General features: G+C 37.5%; 1 protein-coding gene across 9 annotated transcripts in view; it reads right to left on the bottom strand.

The window, feature by feature from the left end:
- Positions 1–25,035, bottom strand: part of CDC27 (cell division cycle 27) — a 73,463-nt gene that overhangs the window by 14,028 nt on the left and 34,400 nt on the right. For 6 of the 9 annotated variants that reach the window (XM_045489282.1, XM_045489285.1, XM_045489284.1 and 3 more), the window contains 7 exons: positions 22,703–22,818; positions 15,466–15,565; positions 14,275–14,482; positions 13,893–14,065; positions 10,678–10,830; positions 8,980–9,188; positions 3,989–4,106 (listed from right to left, as the gene is read on the bottom strand). In XM_045489282.1, coding sequence (XP_045345238.1) covers positions 3,989–4,106; positions 8,980–9,188; positions 10,678–10,830; positions 13,893–14,065; positions 14,275–14,482; positions 15,466–15,565; positions 22,703–22,818 — 1,077 coding nt within the window. The remainder of the gene's footprint in view (positions 1–3,988; positions 4,107–8,979; positions 9,189–10,677; positions 10,831–13,892; positions 14,066–14,274; positions 14,483–15,465; positions 15,566–22,702; positions 22,819–25,035) is intronic. The other 3 variants (XM_045489283.1, XM_045489286.1, XM_045489288.1) reach the window with 1 other exon arrangement.

Here is a 25,035-nt window from a genome sequence, read left to right as displayed (position 1 = left end):
TTATGTTGTGTTCTTTCGTGGACGAATTGCATGTTAAAAAAAAAGTGTATGGATGAATGGATGGGACTGTGCAACTTTAACAAATAGCACTGTAACAAGAATGTGAGAGGAGGTACTGCCCAAATCTGGTTGCTAAATTCACCTACGCAAAACATTATTACTACATGTGGGCAAATATTCTGCCCACGGAACTGAAATCCTAAACTCTACTCTAACAGAGAAAAGCATGTTCTATTACCTGAAAACTTCTTCAAATGAACAACACAAAATTTTAAAACAATCTGTTCCATAATCACTTTAGAAGAAAGTCTACTTGGGGCACTTGGGTGGCTCAGTCGGTTAAGCATCTGACTCTCGGTTTCGGCCCAGGTCGTGATCTCACGGTTGGTGAGTTTGAGCCCCACATTGGGCTCTGGGCTGGTGGCGCGGAGCCTGCTTGGGATTCTCTATCTCCCACTCTCTCTGTCCCTCCCCTGCTCATGTTCTGTCTCTCACAATAAATAAATAAACATGAAAAAAAAATTTAAAGAAGAAAGCTTACTTGATTATTTTTTTTAAAGTTTATTTTTATTTATTTTTGAGAGAGAGAAAGCGGGGAGGGGCAGAGAGAGAGGGAAACAGAACCCTCAGCAGGCTCCAACGCTGTCACCGCAGAGCCCAATGCAGGTCTTGATTTCAAAAACGGTGAGATCATGACCTGAGCTGGAGTCCAGAGTTGGATGCTCAACTGACTGGACACCCAGGTGCCCCAAAAAAGCCTACTCTAAAAGATGTCCAATTTCACTAAAAGGTATCAAGAGATACTCAAGTTTGATTTACTTAAGTGATAACGAAAAATTTTTTGTTGATATATTTTCCATAGTGTCTAACAATAAAAAAAGTTACCACGGCAATTAAAAAGAATTATAAAGAACTACAATTCTTCTCCCAAAATGAACAGTGAAATCTCAAACTAATATAATTTCCTCACATTGTACGCCCATTCCCACAAAAGCCAAGCTTGCTGAGAGAAAGAGAAGGGCAGAGGAGGGAAAGAGGAAGGAGTTGGGTAAGAGGCAAGAACAAAAACTTCTGGTACCATGCTTACAGAGAAACTAGTATGAGATTTCAGAAAGCAAACAGACTTTTTCTCCTATCAATGTACAACTTATCAGTTAAAACACTTAAAAAAACCCCCATAAAAATGGTGATCCAAAAACGGACTCAATGGAATAATTAGAAATATTATCTACCATCATGCATGGATTTGAATCATTTTTAATATCCTATCCTAGAAACATTGTACAAATCTTATGATTAAAAAAATTAAGTCTCTGTTCTGATTTTTGAAAGATATCTTTTGAGGCGCCTGGGTGGCTCAGTCGGTTAGGCATCAGACTTTGGGTCAGGTCATGATCTCACAGTTTATTAGTTTGAGCCCTGTGTCAGGCTCTGTGCTGACAGCTCAGATTCTGGAGCCTGCTTCAAATTCTGTGTCTCCGTCTCTCTCTTCTGCTCCTCCCCTGCTCGTGCTCTGTCTCTCTCTCCCTCTCTCAAAAATAAACAAACGTTAAAAAAAAAAAGGTATCTTTCTATGACAATATCCGTAACATTGACAGGTATGTGTTAGGGCTAGTATCATAGCCTATTATGAATTTTTTGACCTTTTTTTTTTTTTTTTTTAAAGAAAGATAGTAAAAGCCGGACTCCCTTAGGGCTTCGAACTGTGCATACAGAAGACAAGTGCAGTGAACACAACTTTCAGTCCCGTAGTCAGGATGAGGCCACTCCTCTCCATTCCACCAGATACTGCACCTTTCCAACAAGTGTCACCCAGCGAGCCAACACTTGCTATTTTCCACCATGTGCTCTTCTACCTGCAGCACCAAACTAACTGGGTATGGCTTTTTTTAGACAACTGATCAACTCCCGACCTGCTACGTTATTTGAAATCTCTGTGCTGAGTTCATCAAATTGGTAATCTTTTCCTTCATCATTTTTCTATTTAGTCCACTGAGTCAGTTTTTGTGATCAGTTGTTACCAGATCAAACAGGTCATGTAGACAGAGGGTACAAGTATTTTGGGGAATGCTGCCTGTTACCAAAATGTTGGAAAAAATTTATTTCAATGTCTTTCAAATTTCAAAAAGTGCAGTGGATAGAATGCCTACTAAACGACTGTAAAATACTAAAATCTTCCATCAAGCAACGTGTAAAAAAAACCCAAAACATTCAGCCTATAAATTGCTCTGTGATTACACTTCACTGTCGTCTTAATGTAGTCCTTTTTCTTTTTCTTTTTGAGTGAGAGAGCACTTGTGATCAGGGGCGGGTGCAGAGAGAGAATCCCAAGCAGACTCCCTGCTGTTGGCACAGAGCCCGAAGTGGGGCTCGAACCCACTAACTGTGAGATCATGACCTGAGCCGAGATCAAGAGTGAGACACTTAACTGACTGAGCCACCCAGGTGTCCCCATCTTAATATGTTCTTTGTATGTGCATATACATACACATATGTGTATACATGTGTTATGTGATCTATGCAATAGAAATTACGGGAAGGGGCAGCTTTGGAGTATATATCCTGTAATTCTTTTATGGGAACAGGTGGCAGTGTTTACATAGCAGCACTTCATCTTCAGGCTTGTACTGGGTGCTGTTGCTTGCTATCTATGAAATGTGTCAAACAAGTTTAAAGTTAAGTGTGTTCTGAAGAAAGGTGTGAACAATAGTGTTCATGGGCTTTTAGAATGCTTTTCACTTTCAGTCCTTGTAACCCAGCTGTTTAGCAGCTAGAAGCAATTCAAATAATATGAGCATTATCTCCTGCTAAAAGTAACGTTTTCAAGTTTCCATGGCATATTATGATTGTAAACGTCTCTCAGTTTCAATAGTAAGTCTATGGGAGTCCCATGAACTTCCTGAAATGTCTGTAGTAACTGTGAGTTATGTTGAATAAGTGTGGCATGAACAAAGTGTTTTATTGCACAGAGTTAAATAGTATGTTGCCTGACAAGGCTATTGCTATTTTATTACAACCTTACCTCTTGTTTTTATAAAATGTACCAAGATTTAACTGATAACTTTATTTTACAAGTAAACAAAAGTTTCTTTAAAAAAATGGTGATCCACATCACCTTTTAAGAATTTTAATTAGTGGGGGGCCTGGTGGCTCTGTTGGTTAAGCGTCCAATTTCGGCTCAGGTCATGATCTCACAGTTCATGGGTTTGAGCCCCACATTGGGATCTATGCTGACAGCTCAGAGCCTGGAGCCTGATTCAGATTCTGTGTCTTCCTCTTTCTGCCCCTCCCCTGCTCATGTTCTTTCTCTCTCTTTCAAAAAAATATATAAATATTAAAAACATTAAAAAAAAATAATTTTAATTAGTTCTGGGGTGCGCGGGTGGCTCAGTCGGTTAAGCACCCGACTCCTCATTTCGGCTCAGGTCATAATCTCATGGTTTAGAGGGTTCAACTGCCCCACTGGGCTCTGCGCACTGACTGCACAAGGCCTGCTTGGGATTCTCTCTGGCCCTTCCCTACTCACGCTTTCTCCCTCTCAAAATAAATGAATAAACTTAAAAAAAAAAATATTAATTAGTTCTGACATACCTATGTCACTCAGAGGTTAAAACACAGGGAACCATTTGTCTTGAAATATTAATTACTGAATTTAGGAGCTATATTAATATGGAAAAGTACTTTCAAAATATGAAGTATCTCATGTGAGTCTTACAACAACCCTAAGAGGTAGACAAAGTGGTATTACTTGTCATCCATAAAATAAAAGCTCAGAGAAATGGACTTGCCCAAGGAATGAGGATACTCCAGGATTTCTCTTTATGCCAAGGAAAAAGGTGATATTTTTGGCTCTAAAATAATCCATGATATTGTTCCAGGAATATGAAAAAAACATAACAAAGTCCTAATTCTCACCACAGCGATTAAGTCAATAACCAACACATTTCAAAAGGGTGATTAACTGAAAAATATTTAGAGAGCTACTTACTACTCCAATGTGGCAAAGTAAAACTGAACTTTGAGGGTTGATATCAAGTGCTTTCTGGAAATGCATTTCTGCAAGGCTGAATTTTTCTTGCTTGTAATAAATCATTCCTAAGCCATACCTGAAAGTATAAAATAAAATATAAATTTAGGGTTATGAACTTTTGGCTGCTAGTTTAATTCAACTTAATACAAGGGTGTATATGGAATCTGGCATTTTAATAAACTAAAAAAAAATACTGGTGGTGTCAGAGAAGGCAAAAACTATCAGTCATGATAAAAAAAAACCAAGACATTTTAGTCAAGTCCCTTTTATAAGTAAAAACAATAAATCAAATTCAATCAATCAATCAATCAATGAAATAGAACTTTAGCAAGGAGGAAAAAAGAAACTACATCCTTAAACCCATCATTACAATCTAGATTTAACACCTCATTTTCACTAAGTGGCTAATGATGTCTGTGCCAATTAACTTTGTTAAATTCTTTCATTTAATCCTAGAAGGAAACAAAGAGATAGGTACCGTTATCACTCATATTTTCAAATAAGGAAACCGAGTTTAGTGAAGTTAAATAACTTGCCCACATTCATACAGCTAATAAGGATTCTAATCAGAGCCTTCCTTTATGATTCTACACTCTAAACTCCTAGTAATGCTACTTCCATATTCTTGGTGCAAACTCATGTGTATCATTATAATTACATATGCATAGATAGCGTCATGTTCTGCTTCCCCTCTCACTTACTGTATCAAAAATACACTCCTACAGACTTCAAATTATAAATCTGGAAGGCTATGTAACAATACATTAAGTTGATATACAGGTATCTCTTCTGAATTTTCAAAACCTCAAATGAACATAATGTGACTGATATACATTAAGGAGACCTTTCTTGGCCACTACTAGATAACGATAATGAGGAATAAGCACCAAATGAATGAAATAAGAAAAAAGCACAATATGTTTTCTTACATTTGAGTGGCTTTGCTTACCATTATAATTGTGTTAGGGGTGAAGAAAAGGTATACAAAGCTCTGCACTAACAATGGTGATGGTAGAATAACAAAAGGACTATTTATCGTGGAGTTGGAATAATACATTTCCTTAGTGTTTCGTTAGATACATAATTACCTAAATACCTCAACATTTAAATTCTTCCTGTGAAAGCTCACCAATCTGAATACTTCTTTTTTTCTTACTGAAAACAATTATTTTTATAGCAATTTTTGGTATGGTATAGTTTCTTAAGAACACAATTATTGCGGGGCGCCTGGGTGGCTCAGTTGGTTAAGTGTCCGACTTTGGCTCAGGTCACGATCTCACAACTTGTGAGTTCAAGCCCCGCGTCGGGCTGTGTGCTGACAGCTCAGAGCCTGGAGCCTGTTTCAGATTCTGTGTCTCCCTCTCTCTGCCCCCCTTCCCTGCTCATGCTCTGTCTCTGTCTGTCTCAAAAATAAATAAAAATATTAAAAAAAAAAAAAAGAACACAATTACTGCAATATAGGGCAGACCCAAACATTTAAAAACAACACGAGTCCAGTGCGCCTGGGTGGCTCAGTCGGTTGAGCGTCCGACTTCGGCTCAGGTCACGATCTCGCGGTTTGTGAGTTCGAGCCCCCGTTCGAGCCCCGTGTCGGGCTCTGGGCTGATGGCTCAGAGCCTGGAGCCTGCTTCCGATTCTGTGTCTCCCTCTCTCTCTGCCCCTCCCCCATTCATGCTCTGTCTCTCTCTGTCTCAAAAATAAACAAACATTAAAACAACACGAGTCCTATTCAGAACTGAATTACTAAAATATTACAGAGTGCTTTATGTGAAGACAAGGCAGTGTCAGCAAGCCCGACTGCTTAGTATGTTAGCAGAAGCTAGCACCTGTCAGGCCATCTTTCAGGTAATGTGCCTACTTAGAAATGAGACGTACTCCATTAAAATACATACACAAATAAAAAATGTTTTAGTAATATAGTGATTCATTTTTAGTGACAGAATGAAAATTCAACTGCTATAATGATTACTTCAAAAGATACAAAAAAAAGTGTGACATAAAAACTGTGCCAGAGTTATGATATCACAATTATACTTCTTGTTATTTAAATTGTCAGTCAAGAAAAATATAATAAAATGTCAGCAGTAGATACAGTATTGAGGCAGAAATAAGAACTTTTTCAATGCCTTCTTAGTTTATTAACTATGTGAGCCAGCTAGTAACTTCCTAGAGACATCATTTAATAAACTGGAACACAAAATTCTAAATAAACCTAATGAACTGAACTAGTATCTAATAAACTAGAACACAGCCAAAGAGCAACAACTAGTGGAGAGTTTTCAATGTTTACTTTCTATGATCCAACAGGTGATTACACCAGTCCTCTCCACTTTCCCAGTTTCTATCCTTTTTTTTTTTTTTTTTTAGCTTTAAACAAATTTTTATTACACAAAGGTTGTCACATAAATGGATATTTCTTTACTTTGTATACAATTATTCTTATTCTCCACAGAAAGACTGCTTCTTAACTTTTCATCTGGTGATGGCAAGCGCTAAAATCCTGATTTTAACAAATAGTAGTAAAAATGCAGTGATTTAAGTTGAAAGCAGTACATTGGCACATGGCTCTTACATTGTTATCGGGAATGTACAAACGTCTTATTTAAAAATACAAAATAAATTATCTGTAGGTATGGACAATGATGGCAGTAAGCCATTATATGTTTGTCAACTGAAACCAGTAACTGATGATTATAGTGATTTTCTTAAACATCAGCCAGCCTTTTCTTCAGTCATTTCCTTCAACCGACTTCTCTGAAGCTCTTAAGCACCGCCTTCAGCTTCCTGTCACAGTTCATCAATCATGGTAAAGCGCTATTCTAGGAATTAGAACATGCCACCTCCCATACCACATCCCATTCCACCCATTCCAGGGTCTTTCTCTTCCTTAGCAATTGTGGGGACTCTGTTGTACTTAACAGAGAGGCCACTCCAGCAGCATCCAATAAAGCAGTTTTTAGTTGGATCAATGATTCCCTTTTCTACCATATTCACAACATCTCCAAGCATAGCATCATAACCAGCTTCTGAGGAACTCTGCATAATTTTCTCAACTATCAATGATTCTTCAACACCTGCATTCTGAGTAATGGTCATTGCAGGACTTTGGAGTGTTCTCTTAATGATTTCTATACCAACTTTTTGATCTTCATTAGCTGGAGTTATTGGATCCAAGGCTGGAACGCACCAAAGCAGGGCACAACCCCCTCCCAGAACAATGCCTTCTTCAACAGCAGCTCGTGAAGCATTGAGGGCATCTGTGACTCTTTCTTTTCATTCACTTCAACATCACTTGTGCCACCAACCTTCAGCACAGCTACTCCGTCTGAGAATTTTGCCAGACATTCATTCAGCTTTTCCTTTTCATATTTACTAGTTGTGATATCTAACTGCTCATTGATTTCTTGGGTAAGTTTTTTTCAATTTGAGCCCTGTCACCTTTTCCTTTTAAGAGCATGGCATCATCTTTGGTCACAATGACCTCTTCAGCTTTTCCTAAGTCGTGAGGCTGAACATCTTCAAGATTTAGAGTCACCCTTCTCCGAACACTGCACCACCAGTAGCAATAGCCATATCTTTAAGCTGGTTCTTTCTTTTGTCACCAAAACCTGGAGCTTTGACGGCTACAACCTGAAGACCAACTTTTAGCCTATTCAAAACAAACGTACTCAGAGCTTCTCCACCAGCATCATCAGCAATCATGACCAAGGGCTTATGGTGAGCATTGGCAATTTCAAGACCAGGTACAATGGACTGAACGCCAGAAATTTTCTCTTCACTCAACAGAACATAGGTATCTTGGAATTCACATTTCTGCCCTTTTGATGTATTAATCAAGTATGGAGAAATATAACCTCAATCAAACTTCATGCCTTCGATAATTTCCAATTCATCATTTAGTGGTTTTCCATCCTTTACTGTGATGACACCCTTTCTTCCAACCTTTTGCACTGCGTCGGAAATGATGTAGCCAGTTTGTCTCCATTTGTAGAAATGGTGGCAACCTGAGCAATTTCTTCAGGGGCTGTCACAGGTTTAGACTGCTTAAGTTCAGCAATTACAGCATCAACAACTAACATCACACCTCTCCTGATTTCCACTGGATTAGCACCTTTGCTAGCCTTCTCGAAGCCTTCCTCGGCAATAGAGCTTGCCAGGACAGCAGCAGTAGTGGTGCCACCTCCAGCCTCTTCGTTTGTGTTATTGGCAACGTCCTGAACAAGTTTAGTCCTGTATTTTTATATTTATCTTTTAAGTCAAGTGACTTTGCAGTGGTTACACCATCTGCTGTTACTGTGGGACTGCCCCAACTCTGTTCAATAATCACTATTCTTCCCTTTGGCCTCATGGTAACAGCTACAGCCATCGGCTAAAAGGTCTACACCTTAAAGCATTAAGGTTTGGGCATCTGCACCAAATTTTACATCTTTGGCATCGGCCTGAGTCAGATGAGGAGCCAGTGCCCTTGAAGCTGGCCTAATTGGCAAAGGACTGCGGGTAATCCAAGCATTTCTGAAGGGCAGCGGCAGCGCATGCGGGTGATGAGGCAGGCTGTTGGAGGCGAGTGAGGGACAGAGCGCACGGCGCACATGGCAAAGAGACCGTGTCCCCTCCCTCCCAATCAGTGTCTATCCTAATCACGATGTCAGTGTTCTAAGAAAAAGAAACAAATCAAGTAACAAAATCAATTACTTTCAAAAGGTTGGTAGGAGAAAAGGTTGAAACTATAGAGTATAAGGATCTGGTATTCCGTCATCATTAGTTAATTTAAAAGTTTCTTAAATGCATACATTTCACATAAAAAAATTTGGTTACTAGTTAGCAACCAGTATGTACTATTCTTAAGTATTAGTAACTAAGTTCATTACAATAGAGATTTCTAACAAGACAAATTACTGAGGATCAGTCCTATCAGCAGGACATTGTCTTTGCACTTCATCAGCACTTACCATGCATTGTAATGTCTCGGATTGACTCTGATAGCATTTCGAAAACAAGCTAATGCTTTGTCTAATTCTTCAGTTAACACAAACTCGTGCCCTAGTAGAGTATAGGCGTAAGCATAATTTGGATCAACCTGGATAGCTCTCTGGAAGAATTTAATTGCAATATCATGTTCCCGTTGCAAACTGAAACAGTTCCCTGCAGCACACCAAGCCTTTAAAAAAATGGAAACAAAACACAAGTGTATAGTTAAAATTTTGTTTCAATTTTTCTAACAAAACCAAATTTATGACTAAAATCAACGTTTTTTAATAGATACGGTGGATCTTCATTGTCTAAGGATTTCATATTAGTGAATCTGTCTACTTGCTAAAATTTACAGTATTTGTTAAACCCAAATCAACATGGAGTATGTTAGTGGTCACTGTGGGCCCAACATATGAGTGGTCCAACAGGCACGGTCTCAGACGAGGTCAAAAAAAGGGACTCTAGGCCTCCCTGTTTCATCTCTCATAGAGAGATGACCAGAGGACAGCAAGTGGAGGGGCAGCTCAGTGCAAGAAACTCTGGCACTGGGGCCAGGTGGACAGTGAGAGACTCCCAACTCTAGCACCTTTGCAGGGAGGCCTCAGAAAAATCACCTTAGTGAACACTTTTGAACCTCGTTTTCTCTTTTATAAAATAAAGAAAATAGAAATCTACCAGGATGGGTTGTTTTTACAATTTAAGAATATAATCTGGGGGTGCCCGGGTGGCTCAGGCGGTTAAGCGTCAACTCTTGGTTTCAGCTCAGATTATGATCTCATGTAAGATCAAGCCCCGAGTCCAGCTCTGTGCTGACAGCTAGCTTGGGATTCTCTTTTTCTCTCCCTTTCTCTCTGCCCCTCCCTGACTTGTACTCTTTCTCTCAAAAATAAATAAACTTAAAAAAAAAAAATTATATATATAACCTGTGCGAGGTGTGTGTGCCAGAAGCAATGGTTCAGTCTTTGCTAACTCAGTGTTCACAGAAACTACTGAACATAACTATCAAGAATAACGAGAACTGAATTTTTTTTTTTTAATGTTTTTATTTATTTTTGAGAGAGAGAGAGACAGAGCATGAGCAGGGAAAGGGCAGACAGAGTGGGAGACACGGAATCTGAAGCAGGCTCCAGGCTCTGAGCTGTCAGTACAGAGCCCAACGCAGGGCTCGAACTCACAAACTATGAGATCGCGACCTGAGCTGAAGTCGGTTGCTTAACCCACTGAGCCACGCAGGAGCCCTGAATGATTTTAATTCTAAGCTTAAATATGTTACAAAAGTACCACTAACGATTCCTGACATGCAATGAAATAGTATTCTTACAGGACTGAAGCGTGTAAATGAATTGTGCCTGTGTCTTAAAATGACAATAAAAAGCACTATTTTAATTAGCACTTTTTCCAATCTGCATAATTTCTGCTTAATGAACACCAATTTTGCTGACAACAGCAATGTTCATGTAGCCAAATCTTGATTGTTCTTGGATGAAATACATGCTCGTGAATCTGCACCACACACTCTAGGACTTTCTCTTTTCTGAATCCCTCTTGGTCTATAGAGAAGGGTGCAAAAGTAAGTACGGATGATGCTAAATGGGGTCTGAATTATTTGCTTCATCCCCACGTGTTAAAGGTGATCAAAAGGCAACTACATAAGCCAAGTGTTTCAGTTAACATACCTCTGGTGAATTTTTATCCATGTCTGTTAAGTCTTTTGAAAGAACTGAAAGAGCAACATCTTTCTGAAGATGCCAAAGTGTTGTAGAGTAGATCTCCATGCCTTCGACTCTGTAATTCTCAATCCTTCTAACCTCGGAGAATATTCTTTCAGCCTGAAATAAGAAAAAAACTAGTTAAGGGGAAAACAAGTTGATACCATTTACATATATACGGGGAGAATAGTGGGTACTGTTCTCATAAGACCTAAATGCTGCCTTGTTTTACAGCGCTGATGTGAATTAGCCCAATTGAACAGCTTTGACAATAGGTCAAACTAGGTATATACAAATCATGGTAAAAAAGTAAGAACACGAATTGTGAAAGCAAATCTATGTTTCCATCAAACAGAGGAGAAATCTATACAAAATTACAATTTGCAAAGGACGAGTCAATTATTTAGTTCACAAAACACACATTTCTAAGTCTTAATAATGGCTTCACAGAATAACTCTCAGGAAAGGTGAAACAATAATGACTTCTGTAACACAAAACTACTTTTGCAGTGACTTCTATTGAGAGGCTGAGTTGAAAACTTTAGGGGAAGGGACACCTGGGTGGCTCAGTCGGTTAAGCATCCGACTATAGCTCAGGTCATGATCTTGCAGTTTGTGAGTTTGAGCCCCGTGTTGGGCTCTGTGCTGACAGCTCAGAGCCTGGAGCCCGCTTCGGATTCTGTGTCTCCTTCTCTGCCCCTCCTCTGCTCGTGCCCTGTCTCTCTCTCTCAAAAATAAATAAACATTTAAAACAATTAAAATAACAACAACAACAACAACAAAACAAGCTGTCATGAAAGAAAGAAAGAAAGAAAGAAAGAAAGAAAGAAAGAAAGAAAGAAAGAAAGAAAGAAAGACAGACTTTAGGGGAAAACCAGGTTCAGTTGGCCACCAGCACTGAGGCATGCTGAGTACTGAGCAAAACCTCCAAAGTTGTACCTGATGGGAAATGTAGTCCCAACCTAGTAATTCCCTTTTCTTTTGCAGACCTCTCCTGACTTTAGGGTTCCTCCTCTGCTAATTTTTTCCTCCCTACACTCACAGCCCTTAGAATTGTTTCTCTCACCTTGAAGCTTTGGGTTATACCAAATGAATTAGTGGTTCCCTAGTTTATTGATTCAAAAGTTCAAAATTCTGAAAGTCAAGTTTGGTTTAGAATAAAAAATATTGGGGCGCCTAGGTGGCTCAGTGGGCTGAGCACAGACTTTGGCTCAGGTCATGATCTCATGGTTTGTGAGTTTGAGCCCTGCATCAGGCTCTGACAGCTCAGAGCCTGGATCCTGCTTCAGATTCTGCGTCTCCCTCCCTCTCTGCCCCTCCCCCGCTCACGCTCTCTCTCTCTCTCTCTCTCTCAAAAATAAATAAAAATGTTTAAAAAAATTTAAAACAAAGAATAAAAAAGATTAGGACTGTTCTTAATAAAATGAAGATGGCAGAAAATAAGAAAATTGGATTTATAACACTAGGAACTCCAAGAAATGGCCATATACTATGTATAATTAGCTTAATGATTTGTAACTTCCCTGAAATCCCTTAAAAGTTATACAGGTAAGTTTTTCAAATCGGCATTGGTTCCAAGAAGATGTACTTAACCACAAGTCAAATATGGGTTCTACAAATCTTTTGGTTTAAAATTTTTCAGGATCTATTGCTTCCTCTGAAAAGTGTGGCATAGACCAAAAACAAACCAACCGACCAACCAAACAAAAAAACCAAACTCATGAAATTAAGTTGAAACAAAGGCTTCTGTTAAGTATCTGTGTCACTGCTCTATAGTTAGAAGGAAACAATAAAAATTATGTATTTTAAAGTACCTGTGAAACAATAAATCAGAAATAATTTTGAAAAGGGCTTGCCAAACACAGTTCTTATGTACCAGTAAAGGGCCATTACCCGAACATGGAACTTCTAGCAATGAATAAGGCTATGTGTCTACAACAACACTTTTCTCTTTACCACGCAAAAATACTCGAGGTGGTATCTTCTGCATTTATCCTCTACCTGGAAGAACAAACACTTCACCCTCAGGTCTTTGCATGGTTCATGATGGGAGGAGCGACCTTTCTCTAAGCACACTTTTTAGAAAATACCACCATACGTTATTGCCCTGCGATCTTACCATGCCTCATTTTTTACTTCCTCTGACCTAGTGCTATCATCCTTATAGATTTATTGGCTTACAACCTGTCTCTCTTACTAGAATGCATGCTCTATAAAGGCGAGCAATTATTTGTCTAGCTACATTAGAGTCTAGAAGAGGCTAAGACATAACATGCACTGAATAAGTAGAATTGAAAGAGAGCAAAAGTAACTTTATTATAAACTTTAAATAATTTGTATTAGAGAAATTTTAATTAATATATAGGTTTCTTAAAGTTGTTTTTTTATTTTTTTAAGTTTAGGGGTGAGGAGAGAAAATGCTCAGAAGATGAACTAGGGGGAAAATTTAAATTGGAAATTAGAATTTTCTTTGGCTTGATATTAATACTCTCCTTTTCTGGTATAAACAGATTAACTTAAGCAATGAATATAATTAAAAGGGTAAAAGTCTTGTGAAGGACATTGTGTCCTTGATTATACAAAATTTTCTTCATAGCACTTTTCAAGTTTATTAAATATATTAAATGCCAAAAATTCATCCCAGGAGGAACTCTGCATATAGTAGAAAAAAGTTTGATTATAAACATCTGTTACATGGTAATATAGATTTTCAGATCCAACTGAGTATGTACAAATATCCACATAAGAATATATGGATGACTTGGACTCTCTACAAATCTATTTCTTTTTTTGTTTACTTTATTTTTGAGAGAGAGAGACAGAGAGAGAGAGAGAGAGGGAATGAATGAGCAGGGGAGGGGCAGAGAGATGGAGACAGAACCCAAACCAGGCTCCAGGCTCTGAGCACAGAGCTCATTGTAGGGCTTGAACTCAAGAGCAGTGAGATCATGACCTGAGCTGAAGTCAGACACTTAACCAGCTGAGCCACCCAGGCTCCCCTCTACAAATCTATTTCAAGCAATCCCCCCAAATTTAAATTACTCCTTAAACACAAGAAAAAGTTTGACTATTTCTAAATTACAAATGCTCAGAAAATAAAGACATTACATAATAAATATTGACCTTTTAGGTCTAGCTGTCTCAAACATAGGCATCTTAATGAAATTTAAATTACCTCTTACCTGCATGTACTCTGAAAGTTCAAAATAGGCCCTTCCAATTTGGCACAGTACCCAACCAGTATTGTAGTGGTGAGACGGTAGGTGGCTCAAGATATATATAGCTTCTCTGCAGTTGTACGAGCACAGAGCTAAATAACCTTTCCCCATTTCACGAAGAAGGCTCATCAAACCTTCTAGGAGAAAACAATATAGTAAACAAAGGAGAAAAACACAGTAAAATAGTTTGGTTTTCTAGAAAGGCTAAATACAAAATAATTTATTAAAAATCCCAACCTCTATCTGGAAAAAATGGAAGGTACTTTAATGAACATAAAAAAAAAAAATTACTTAAAATAAGTGAATAAAATAAAATACAAAGCAAACATTAAGCATTGACACAGACCTGCTGCTGCTTTCTGCAGATTAAATGCCTGGATCTGAGGTGTGATTGTGGAGATCTTCCCTTCTGAAATGATGGAAGAGTCCAATTTTGTAATTTCCAGGCTATCATTTAAGTTAGGTTGAGTTATTCCTCCTTTGTTAGTTTTACTTTTAGTTTTTCTGTTTGGGATTTTAGGTGGAAACTTCATTTTTAACTTTTTGCTATTCTCCTGTAAAAAAGAGGAAAATTCCACACTTATTAAACTCATGTATTTTAGATTTCCCAATCCTTTCTCAAGTAGTAGACACAAAATAAATGTTCAGTCTTGAATGGTCTATATTTTTCTCAGAAAAGATTTATAAATCAAAAATTTTCAAAGTCATTTAACTTTAAATGCAGCAATTCTGAAAATAAATTGTATTAATATATTAGTATGTAAGGTAAATCTGCATTAAGTGTTGCTCTTTTCTGAAAGTGTATCAGTTTCATTTATTACTTAAAAATAAGAAAATAAATGAATGCAATACTACCTAATTGTCTCAGAGTATTATAGCTAATAAGTCATAAAATTGTTGATTTGTTCATGTCAGAGTTAAAAATTGTACATATTTGTCGATGGACCAAGAAAACTTACCAAGGGCATAATGAGGCCCTCCAATTGTGCAGAAAAAACAAAGGACATGTGTTATAGTATCTGACATAACCATAGCACACCATCAAATCCAGAAGACTGGAATTGGTTTAATACTATCAACTAAACTATGCTCTTACTTGGATTTCATCAGTTTTTACATGATGAAATCATGTACTTCTTTTTTCTTTTTTTTTGGTGTGATAAGTCTATGAAATTTTGTCATATGTATGATTTGTGTAATCAACCACGACAGTAAGGATACAGGACTGTCCAACCATTACACAAAGAAATCCTTTGGGTTATACCCCGTAGTCACATTGTCCCACAAGTCCTAACTCCTAAAAACCACTGATCTGCTTCCCATCACAATAATTTTGTCTTTAGAACAATGTTTCAGAATATTTATTGAAGGACCAAGAAAATTTACAAATGTTATAGACAGCTTTCCCAATCAAAAAAATATTAAAAAATTTCAAATAGTCTCTGAATTTATTCATTAGAGATGGAGTCATCAATGAACTGAAATTTAAGAGAGGGACATGTTAAGGAAATGTGACATACAGAAATCTTTAAATTACCTTGGTTGTAGAGCTGTCACTAGTAAAGAGTCGCGAACTTCTTCGAGGCAGTGCGTTTGGGGGAGATGTGATAGTGGGGCTCAATACCTGAGGTGTTGTACTAAAAAAAAATGACGACAAGTAGACATTAAAAAAAAAAACCCAGCTATGACCATTAACTATGGATTCGATTCAGATGCATTACAAAATATTCATTCATGTTTGCACTCTAGTTTGGTGAGTTTGGTCAGTCTGTCATCCCTCTATGAAAACTCAGGATTTAAAAACTGTGTTACCATAAAATGATGAAGATTATAGGACCAGTCTTCACTCTATCTGAAACTGCTAATTTGAACTTAAAACAATCCACATAAAAATTCTGGGTCAATAAATGATAAACACATCTATAAACTAATTCTTTCTAGCCTTCATTTGCAACTATACCAAGCTAGAGAAAAAAGATAGTTGGACAGGGACGGTCTAAATGTGGGATATCTGCCAATAAATAAATACCATTGTAACAACTGATACTTGAGAAATTATTTCCCTATAAATTCAAACAACCACATCAAGGTTTATTTTGTTTAGAACAAAGGAATCTAACAATTGCTTGGGCACTTTTTTTTTTTTTTTTTTACTTTAAAGGCAAACCCTAAGATACAAGGATTCTATTCTTCAAAAGTAAGCAAACTTAGGGGCGCCTGGGTGGTTCAGCTGTTGAGCATCCAACTCCCGATTTCGGCTCAGGTTGTGATCTCACAGTTGTGGGATCAAGCCCTGAGCTGGGTTCCACGCTGGCTGGGCTCACGCTGGCGTGGAGCCTGCTTAAGATCCTCTCCTCCTCTCTCTCTCCCTCTGTCCCTCCCCAACATGTGCATTCGCGCTCTCAAAAAAAAATGTGAGCAAACTTAAAACCTGGAGTTATCTGAGAGTGGGTAAGTCTACGGGCTTAATGGTTTACAATTTATGGGAAATACCACTAAGTTACCTGGATTTGAGTCAAAGAGGCTTTGGAGAATAAAAGAGATACTGACCAGTGAGTAAAGAAAGCCCACGTGGTTCTTAACCCTTTCAAAAGACAGAATCTCAATGTAGGGATTTCAGCAAAGGATGTCATTTAGGTTGATGACTTAATTTTATTTTATGATAATTTCTTTTAATTAAGATTATTTTTTTAGAGCAGTTTAAAGTGATAGCAGGGGCTCCTGGGTAGCTCAGCTGGTTAAGCATTGGACTCTTGACTTGGCTCAGGTCACGATCTCACGGTTTGTGAGTTTGAGCCCTGTATCAGGCTTGTGCTGTCAGTGTGGAGCCTGCTTGGAATTCTGTCTCTCCCTCTTTCTGACTCTTCCCTGCTCACACACTCTCTCTCTCAAAATAAATAAATAAACTAATAACAACAACAAAAAAGGTTCACAGCAAAAATGAGGGGAAGGTACAGAGAGAGCTGCCATATACTCCCAAGTCCCCACACATGCATAGTCTCCCCCACTATCAACATCCCCCACCAGACTGCTACATTTGTTACAGGTGATGAGCCTACACTGACATTCTATAAAGTCCATAGTTTATCACAGAGTTCACTCCTGGTTTTGTTCATTCTATAGGTATGCACAAAGGTATAATGACATGTATCCATCATGGTATCTATCATACAGAATATTTTCATTGCCCTAACCTCTGGGGTCTGCCTCTTCATCCCTCCCTCTCCAACTCCTGGCAACTACTGATCTTTTTATTGTCTCCATAGTTCTGTCTTTTCCAGAAACCAATCCATTTTTAAAAGTACAATATTCTTTATTTGAACAACTATGTGTCATTTACATTACAAATGTGAATTATATGTTGTCAATACTATTACCTAACTATAGAAGAGTTTGTCTGAGAAGTGGGAGGGAATAGTCTGATCCATGGAGCAGTTTATAGGGAGGACAATGCTGAGAAAAATGCTGAGACTTCTTAAATGCCACAAAAAGTTGTATAACATAACTCTTGTGGGGGTAGAAGTAAAAATAATAGTAAGAGGATTCTGGGGCTAGGAGTCTGAAGAAGACAAACTCTTCCTCTATTATAATTTTCATTAGGGTTCTGTTAGCTCCAAAGGGCAATTTGACAAAAGAAAACAATGTTCAAAGTCTGACAGGCATCAGAAAAATGAAGCAGGATACTGTGTGAGTTTTGAAACATTGGTCACAGCATGTGAAATATACATATTTCTTTATAACTTGCATCTGTTTAACTAGGAGTTTGAGAAGGAAAAGAATGTGCTCTAGAATCAAGACTGTTGAGGTTTGAGATCAAGTTCTATCACTTATTACCTATGTCATTATGTACCACTTATATTAAACACTTTTTAAAAAAGCTTTTGTAAATAGTATCATTTTATGGCTCTGTAATAAAATCTGAAATATCCTACTAGTTATAAAAAGATGCCTTGGAAAGATTATAAAAATGATTTTTATAGGTTAATATAGAGAAAATGATATGTAAAATTTTGGGGCAATTTAGCTAAGAGAACTAGGCTATTCTAATCATTTCTAAAAAAAACAACTTCCTAAAAAAAGAACAGACTTCCACCGCCAATTGTAATGAAACCCTATGGACCAGATTTACTCTCCCATCTTAAACAACTATAACACCGAACAAAAGATATGAAACAATGTTTTTCAGATATTGGACAGCAAGCACATATGCCTGAGGAAGAGTCCTGAGGACATGGTGCTGGGAAAGGGAACACAAATAGAACTCAGGGTCTCCCTGTGCAGAGAAGAAAATGCTGAGACTTCTGGGTAGTGAAGGCAATTAGAATATGCAGGGCAGAGTACAAGAAAGGGGAGAGCTACAAAGAGGGAGAGCTTCAAAGATCTGCAGGAAGTTTTCCTAGAATCCTCAGCTGAAAACTGAGTAGTGCAACTGTGTGTTATAATAAGGTATATTATAATAAAGAATTCATTTGCTGTTTGTCTTGGATTCTTGAGAAGAAGCTTCTAAATTCTTTAAACTGGATACTGGGCTGCCCATGTTGAAAAGACCAACCGCTGGTTAGAGGGTTAAAGCTTTGAGCTAAGTGTTAACAGCCTGGTCTCTAGGAAGGGGAGGGTGGCTAGGGATTAAGTTAAATCACATGGCCAATGATACAATCTATCATGCCTATGTGATGAACCCCAATAAAAACTCTATCAAAACTCAGTGTAACTTCCAGGTTGGCAAACAAACTGATGTGCTGGTGAGGGGACATATCTTGATTCCACAGGGAAAGGACATAGAAGCACTGTGTTCAGGACCCTCCCAGACCTCAGTCTTACTTGTCTGGTCCTGACTGGTACCCTTTATGATCAAGCTGTAAGTAGAGAACTTTCCTAAATTCTGTGAATTGTTCTAGCAAATTACTAAGCCTGAGAGAGTAACAAGAACCCTCAAATTTGTAGCTAGTTGGTCAGAAGTGAAGGTGACCCAGGAAGCCCCTGAATTTGCAGCAGGCAAGTCAATGAGGTTTGATAAGTCTTGTTGGGACTATGATCTTATTAGCCTGCAGAGTCTATACTAAGTCTGGGTGATTAGTACCAGAACTTACTACAGTATTACAGTGAGGAAAACTACCTGAATCTAGAGAAAGAACTACTGGAAAGGAGCTGGCAGAACCATTCTTGGAGCTCACCCTGGGCTTGGAGTAGCCCATATTTTCAATAGCTAGAATTAAGAAACCTCACACTCAACAGGTTATTGAGTAGATACTCAAAGGATACTACCTCAATAGCGAAGCATAATTAGTCCAGACTCAAGGCCACTCTTGTCGTACCTAACAAAACTTAAAAATCAAGACCTAAAGGAACAAACAGTTAATAAGTAACTACATTGCAGAACAAAACAGAAGTACTTAAAAGAAAATAAAGTAGTCTAGCACTCAACAATGTAAAATTTGCAATAAAAAAAAAAAAACTAGGCATACAAAGATGCAGGAAAATATAACTTATATTGAACAGAGAAAAAAAAATCAATAAAAAACAGACCCAGAAATAACATAGTAAAATAATAGACAAAAATCATTAAAAAAGCTATTATAGACATATTCCATATGCTCAAAAAGGTAGAAGAAAGAATAGGCATGTTAAAGGAGGGAAGCAAATCAAACTTCTGGAGATGAAAAATAGGACATCTGAGATTAAAAATATCTATACATACTGGATGGGATTAACAGCAGACCAGATGTTGCAGAAGAAAACATCGGTAAGTTGAAGACACAGCAATAACCACTATCCAAAATGAAACAGAGGAAAAAGACTAGAAATGAAAATGAACACAAAACTGAGCTGTGGGGACAACTTAACAGTCTAATACACATACATTCGGTGTCCTAGAAGGAGAGAGGGGGACATGACCAGAAAAAATATTAGAAGAAATAATGGCCAAAAATTAGCTAAATTTGATAAAAACTATGAACTCATAGATCCAAGGAGCTCTCGATCTCTGGCCAAGAAAGAAGAAAACTACGCTAGAGCACATCACAACCAAATGACTTAAAAATCAGTGATGAAAAGAAAATCATAAAAGAGAAAAAAAGAGATAGATTACATATAGAGGAACAAAAATGAGAATGAGAGCAGACTTGTCAGAAACAACACAAGCTAGAAGTCAGCAGAACACCTTTAAAGAAAAAACCGCAAACGAGAATTCTATATCCAGTGAAAATTTATTTCAAAAACAAAAACAAAGGTGAAATAAAAATTTTTTTCTAGACGTACAAAAGCTGAAAAATTCATTACTGGCAGACTTGGACTATAAGAAATTTTAGTCTTTCAAGATGAAGGAAAAGAATACCAAATTGAAGTTTGAACCTACAGAAAGAGGACCAGAAATAGTAAATATGTGGGTAAATATAAAATAGATTTCTTTTTCTTATTTAAAAAAATTTCTATAGAAGATAACTATTTAAGGGAGAAACCACAACAATGCACTGTGGAGTTTATACACATGTAGAAGCAAAATATATGCCAACAATAGTATAAAGCTGTGGAGAGGAGCATGAAAACATACTGTTATAAGGTATATGATGTATATGAAGTGGTACAACATTACTTGAAAATAGACTTTAAGTTAAAGTGTATACTCTATAAACACTAAAACAGCCTCTAAAAAGACAAAATAAAGAGTAATTGTTAATAAGACAATGTTATGGGTTGAACTGTTTTCCCAAAGAATATGTTGAAGCCCTAACCCCCCAGTACCTGTGAATGTGACTTATTTGGCTGTAGGGTCCTTGTAGATGTAATCAAGTTAAGATGAAGCCATTAGGGTGAGCTCTAATTCAGTATGACTCATGCCCTTATAAGAAGAGGGAAATTTGGATACAAAGACAGGGAAGATGGCCATGTAAAGACAGAGGCAGATACTGGGTTATGCCCCCACAAACTAAGGAATGCCTGAGGCTACCAGAAGCTGGACAATATAAGAAAGGATCTTCCCTTGAAGGCTTCGGAGGAAGTATGGCCCTGTGAGCACCATGACTTTGGATTATAGCTTCCATGACCGTGAGTGAATGGATTTCTGTAGTCTTTTTTTTTTTTTTTTTTTTTTTAAAATTTTTTTTAACGTTTATTTATTTTTGAGACAGACAGAGACGGAGCATGAACGGGGGAGGGGCAGAGAGAGAGAGGGAGACACAGAATCGGAAACAGGCTCCAGGCTCTGAGCCATCAGCCCAGAGCCCGACGCGGGGCTCGAACTCACGGACCGCGAGATCGTGACCTGGCTGAAGTCGGACGCTTAACCGACTGCGCCACCCAGGCGCCCCATGGATTTCTGTAGTCTTAAGAGACCCAGTTTGCAATACTTTGTTATGGCAGCTGTAGGAAACTAATACAGGCAATAAATGAGACAAATGGAATCAATAATACAAAAAAAAAAAAAAAAAACCAAAATTCATACAGAATCATTAATAGTTGCTTATTAAAGTTAGTGTATTTGTTTAGCTTGAAGTGAAATGTATTATTCAGTAAATTACGTTTCCATATTCTTTAGGATTAGCATTTACTCAGCCTCTATCATGTTGTTCTGCAGGAGGCCTCAGGCTCCTTCTCATAATCGAGCCCAGGCAATCACTGTCATCTGTCTGTGAGTTGGCTCTCATGATAAGATTACCATCCTGGCATTTCAGAAATATTGAGGCCTTTTATATAGTCAAGGTATATGCACGTGAGTGTCTGTTTTAAGTCTTATAGTACACATTCACTATTTTAGAAGACAGAGCCGTATTCTTTTAAAACACTAGCTATGATTTATTTTTGAGTGCTTGAACAGGAAAAGAAATCCTATTTAACACCATTTCTGTGTGGAAATGGATTCATTATTTAAAGGTTTACCAAAAGATGATCTGTATACAGAAATGCATAATAGGGGAAGAGGAGAATGAACTCTATTGTACTTGACCGACGAAGGTCATATAATAGGAAGAAAATTATTTTGGAGGAGTGTTCAGAATATCAACTAGGGGCACCTTGGTGACTCAGTCGGTTGAGCATTGGACTTCTGCTGGGGTCTTGATCTTGCGGTTCATGAGCTCGAGCCTCACAATGGGCTCATTGCTGACTGCGCAGAGCCTGCCTCAGATCCTCTGTCCCCACTTCTCTTTCTGCCTCTCCCCTGCACTCTTTCACTCTCTATAAAAAAATAAGCCTTTAAAAACATACTCAATTAAAAATTATACTAGTCTTGGGGCGCCTGGGTGGCGCAGTCGGTTGAGCGTCCGACTTCAGCCAGGTCACGATCTCGCGGTCCGTGAGTTTGAGCCCCGCGTCGGGCTCTGGGCTGATGGCTCAGAGCCTGGAGCCTGTTTCCCATTCTGTGTCTCCCTCTCTCTCTGCCCCTCCCCCGTTCATGCTCTGTCTCTCTCTGTACCAAAAATAAATAAAAAAAAACGTGGAAAAAAAAAATTAAAAAAAAAAAATTATACTAGTCTTTTCAGTAAGTTTGAAACTTTTTTCTTCCTTCCTTCCTTCCTTCCTCTTTTTAAAGATCTTATTTTTAAGTAAGCTTTACACCCAATGTGGGGCTTGAACTTACAACCCCAAGATCAAGGGTCTAATGCTCTACCGACTGAGCCAGCCAGGTGCCCCTAGAAATTTCTAGTATGACATATTCAAAACTTGTAAGAGTCATTCTAGAATCTCAGGGAGGGTCAAAACCTGCCTAAAGGGAATAAAGTCATGTTTTATAGCAAGAAAAGCCAAATAATATCAAATAATGACACCACAATAAATACCTTGTTTGTGGGCCAGAACTTTGTGTTTGTGCAACAAGAATTGGAGTTACCTCTCGACTATTTCCGCTCTGTGAGAAGACAGACTTTGTTCCAGTTTGGCCGATTCTGGCAACAGACTGTAAAACACAAAAAGTCTAAGGTTTGTGAATTATAAATTGCACTGAAAATGATAAAAGACACCACGATGCTCCCATCTACATTTTCCCAGTGCAAGATTTCATAACACATACTGTCATCTGAAAACACAAATTAATGTCACAAATTAATGTCAATTAATATAGTAGGATTAACATCAAACTATTTCCTCACCTTAACATCAATATTTTTCTTTATTCTATCTTTTCATTTTTCACTTTAGTTTTTAAAGAAAGGCTCAAACTTCCTGAAAAAATTCCTAAAAAGCCAATTATTACATGTTCTCTAGGTGGAGCTAAGTGTTAACAAGAATTTTAAGACAGCTACTACTCTTAAGATTTATGAACATAAAAAATAACAATACAGGGAAGATTTTATAATCCTTCTTTGACACTTAGTAAAAACATTCCACAGTAGTCCAAAGGAATAAATTAAAAAAAAAAATAATCTCATTATTTCCCACATTCTAAGTATATTGCTCTTAGAATTAACATTTCTTCCTGGTGTGTTTAATTTTTCATTAATTGGTCTCTATTCCCATGGAGGAGGAAAAAAACTTGCTTGCCTCTTCTGTCTCTAATTTATCACCTTTCTTCTATTAATTTTCAACACTTGGCTTCTTTATAAAATGCTCTGTGACTGTTGCATCAGTGGATATTTTTAATTTTTTTTTACTACCAGATAATTTTCTTCCAAATTTACTATTACTTTGATAGGCATTGGACATAATTCTCAAAGTGTACATTATAATTAATAACTAATAACTTTCTCACCAGATAGGAAAGCCTTATTTTTGGCCTTTCCTGTATTCAACATCACTGATCATGCCCTCCTTTTTGAGACTGTATAACTTCCAAAATAGTATGGTGTCTTGATTATTTGTCCTATCATTTCATTTGCTGCCCTCTTCTTTCCACTGTTTTTAATTAAGTATGCTGTGTTCCTTCTCTACTCTCTTTTCCTAGGAGAGCCTGGCTATTTTAATAGCTTTAACTACTATTTCCATCACCAGGCCATATTCTTTCCTCTATGACTAACTATCCAGTAAATATTTTCATCTCCTCTACCCCCGCCTCAAAATAAAACTTTACAATCCTTCCTCCTCTTCCTTCCCCAAGTTGGGAACTCTACATTCACCCAAGGGACAAAACAGTCAACTCTGGACCTTCCTGATTTAACAAAGGTGTACTATGTACTGCATACAATATTCCGTTTGATATTTTTAGTTGATAGTACGTGCAGACCTGCAAGTACAGCTTTCCTAGGAATGTCTTGTAAGAGCAAGGGCAGGAGAGGGTAAGACAGCAGGTGGCTTTATCGTTTGGGCAATGAAATCGCCTACCCATCACTAACTGTCCTTAATGGTTTTGGCCTACTTCACCCGATATGCTGATTGCCATCCTACTATGCCTCCTTGTAATAATAATAAACTAATTTCCACAATTATGCTTCACTCCTATAGCGATGCAATGGCGGGTAGTTGTCAACTCTTAAAAATGAGATTTAAAGTAATCCAACACATTAAGTACTTTGCAGCCCCTTTTTTACTATTCTTGGAGTTTCTATTATTACTCATTAAGGAACTATTATAGAAACAAAACTTTACAGACTCTAAGGAATATTTGGAGTAAAAAAACAAGAATAAACATGTCCCTAGGAGGGTAAAGGGGCTGTATCAATCACATACTAGTATGACCTATTTAGCTCCATTTCTTAAACATCTATTGAGCATGGCAATAGGCATTTTAAATACATAACCTAATTTAATTCTCACAGAAGGTAACCCTGTACCATAGATGTTTGTAACAAATGGCACTTTGACCTCTACTGCCATAGATCTATATAAGAGAACATTATTTAAAAAGTCTCAAAACTTGTAGTATTTACTATGAGGTTAAGGATACTGTCAAGTATTTTTCATTTTACTATACATTTACTTTAAATTTACTATACATCCAAGAGAATCCACCATAAAAACTTTATTTTCAGAAACAGCTGGCTTTATACACGTCAATTTTTTTCATGTTAATAATAGTACAATTAAAAGACAAATACAGTGGTGGGGACAAGTAAAACAATGGCAAGTATAGTTTCTGTTATTTATATTCAAAGGATAGAAACCTTTTTATTTTTGTTTAAAAATGGGGAAATGAAAAGTACAAATCTGAGTCTTTATTTACCTACATGCCGAAATAAAC

Source organism: Leopardus geoffroyi, chromosome E1 (assembly GCF_018350155.1).
Source record: "Leopardus geoffroyi isolate Oge1 chromosome E1, O.geoffroyi_Oge1_pat1.0, whole genome shotgun sequence".
Lineage (NCBI taxonomy): Eukaryota > Metazoa > Chordata > Mammalia > Carnivora > Felidae > Leopardus > Leopardus geoffroyi.
This window is presented reverse-complemented; position numbering and strand designations above follow the sequence as displayed.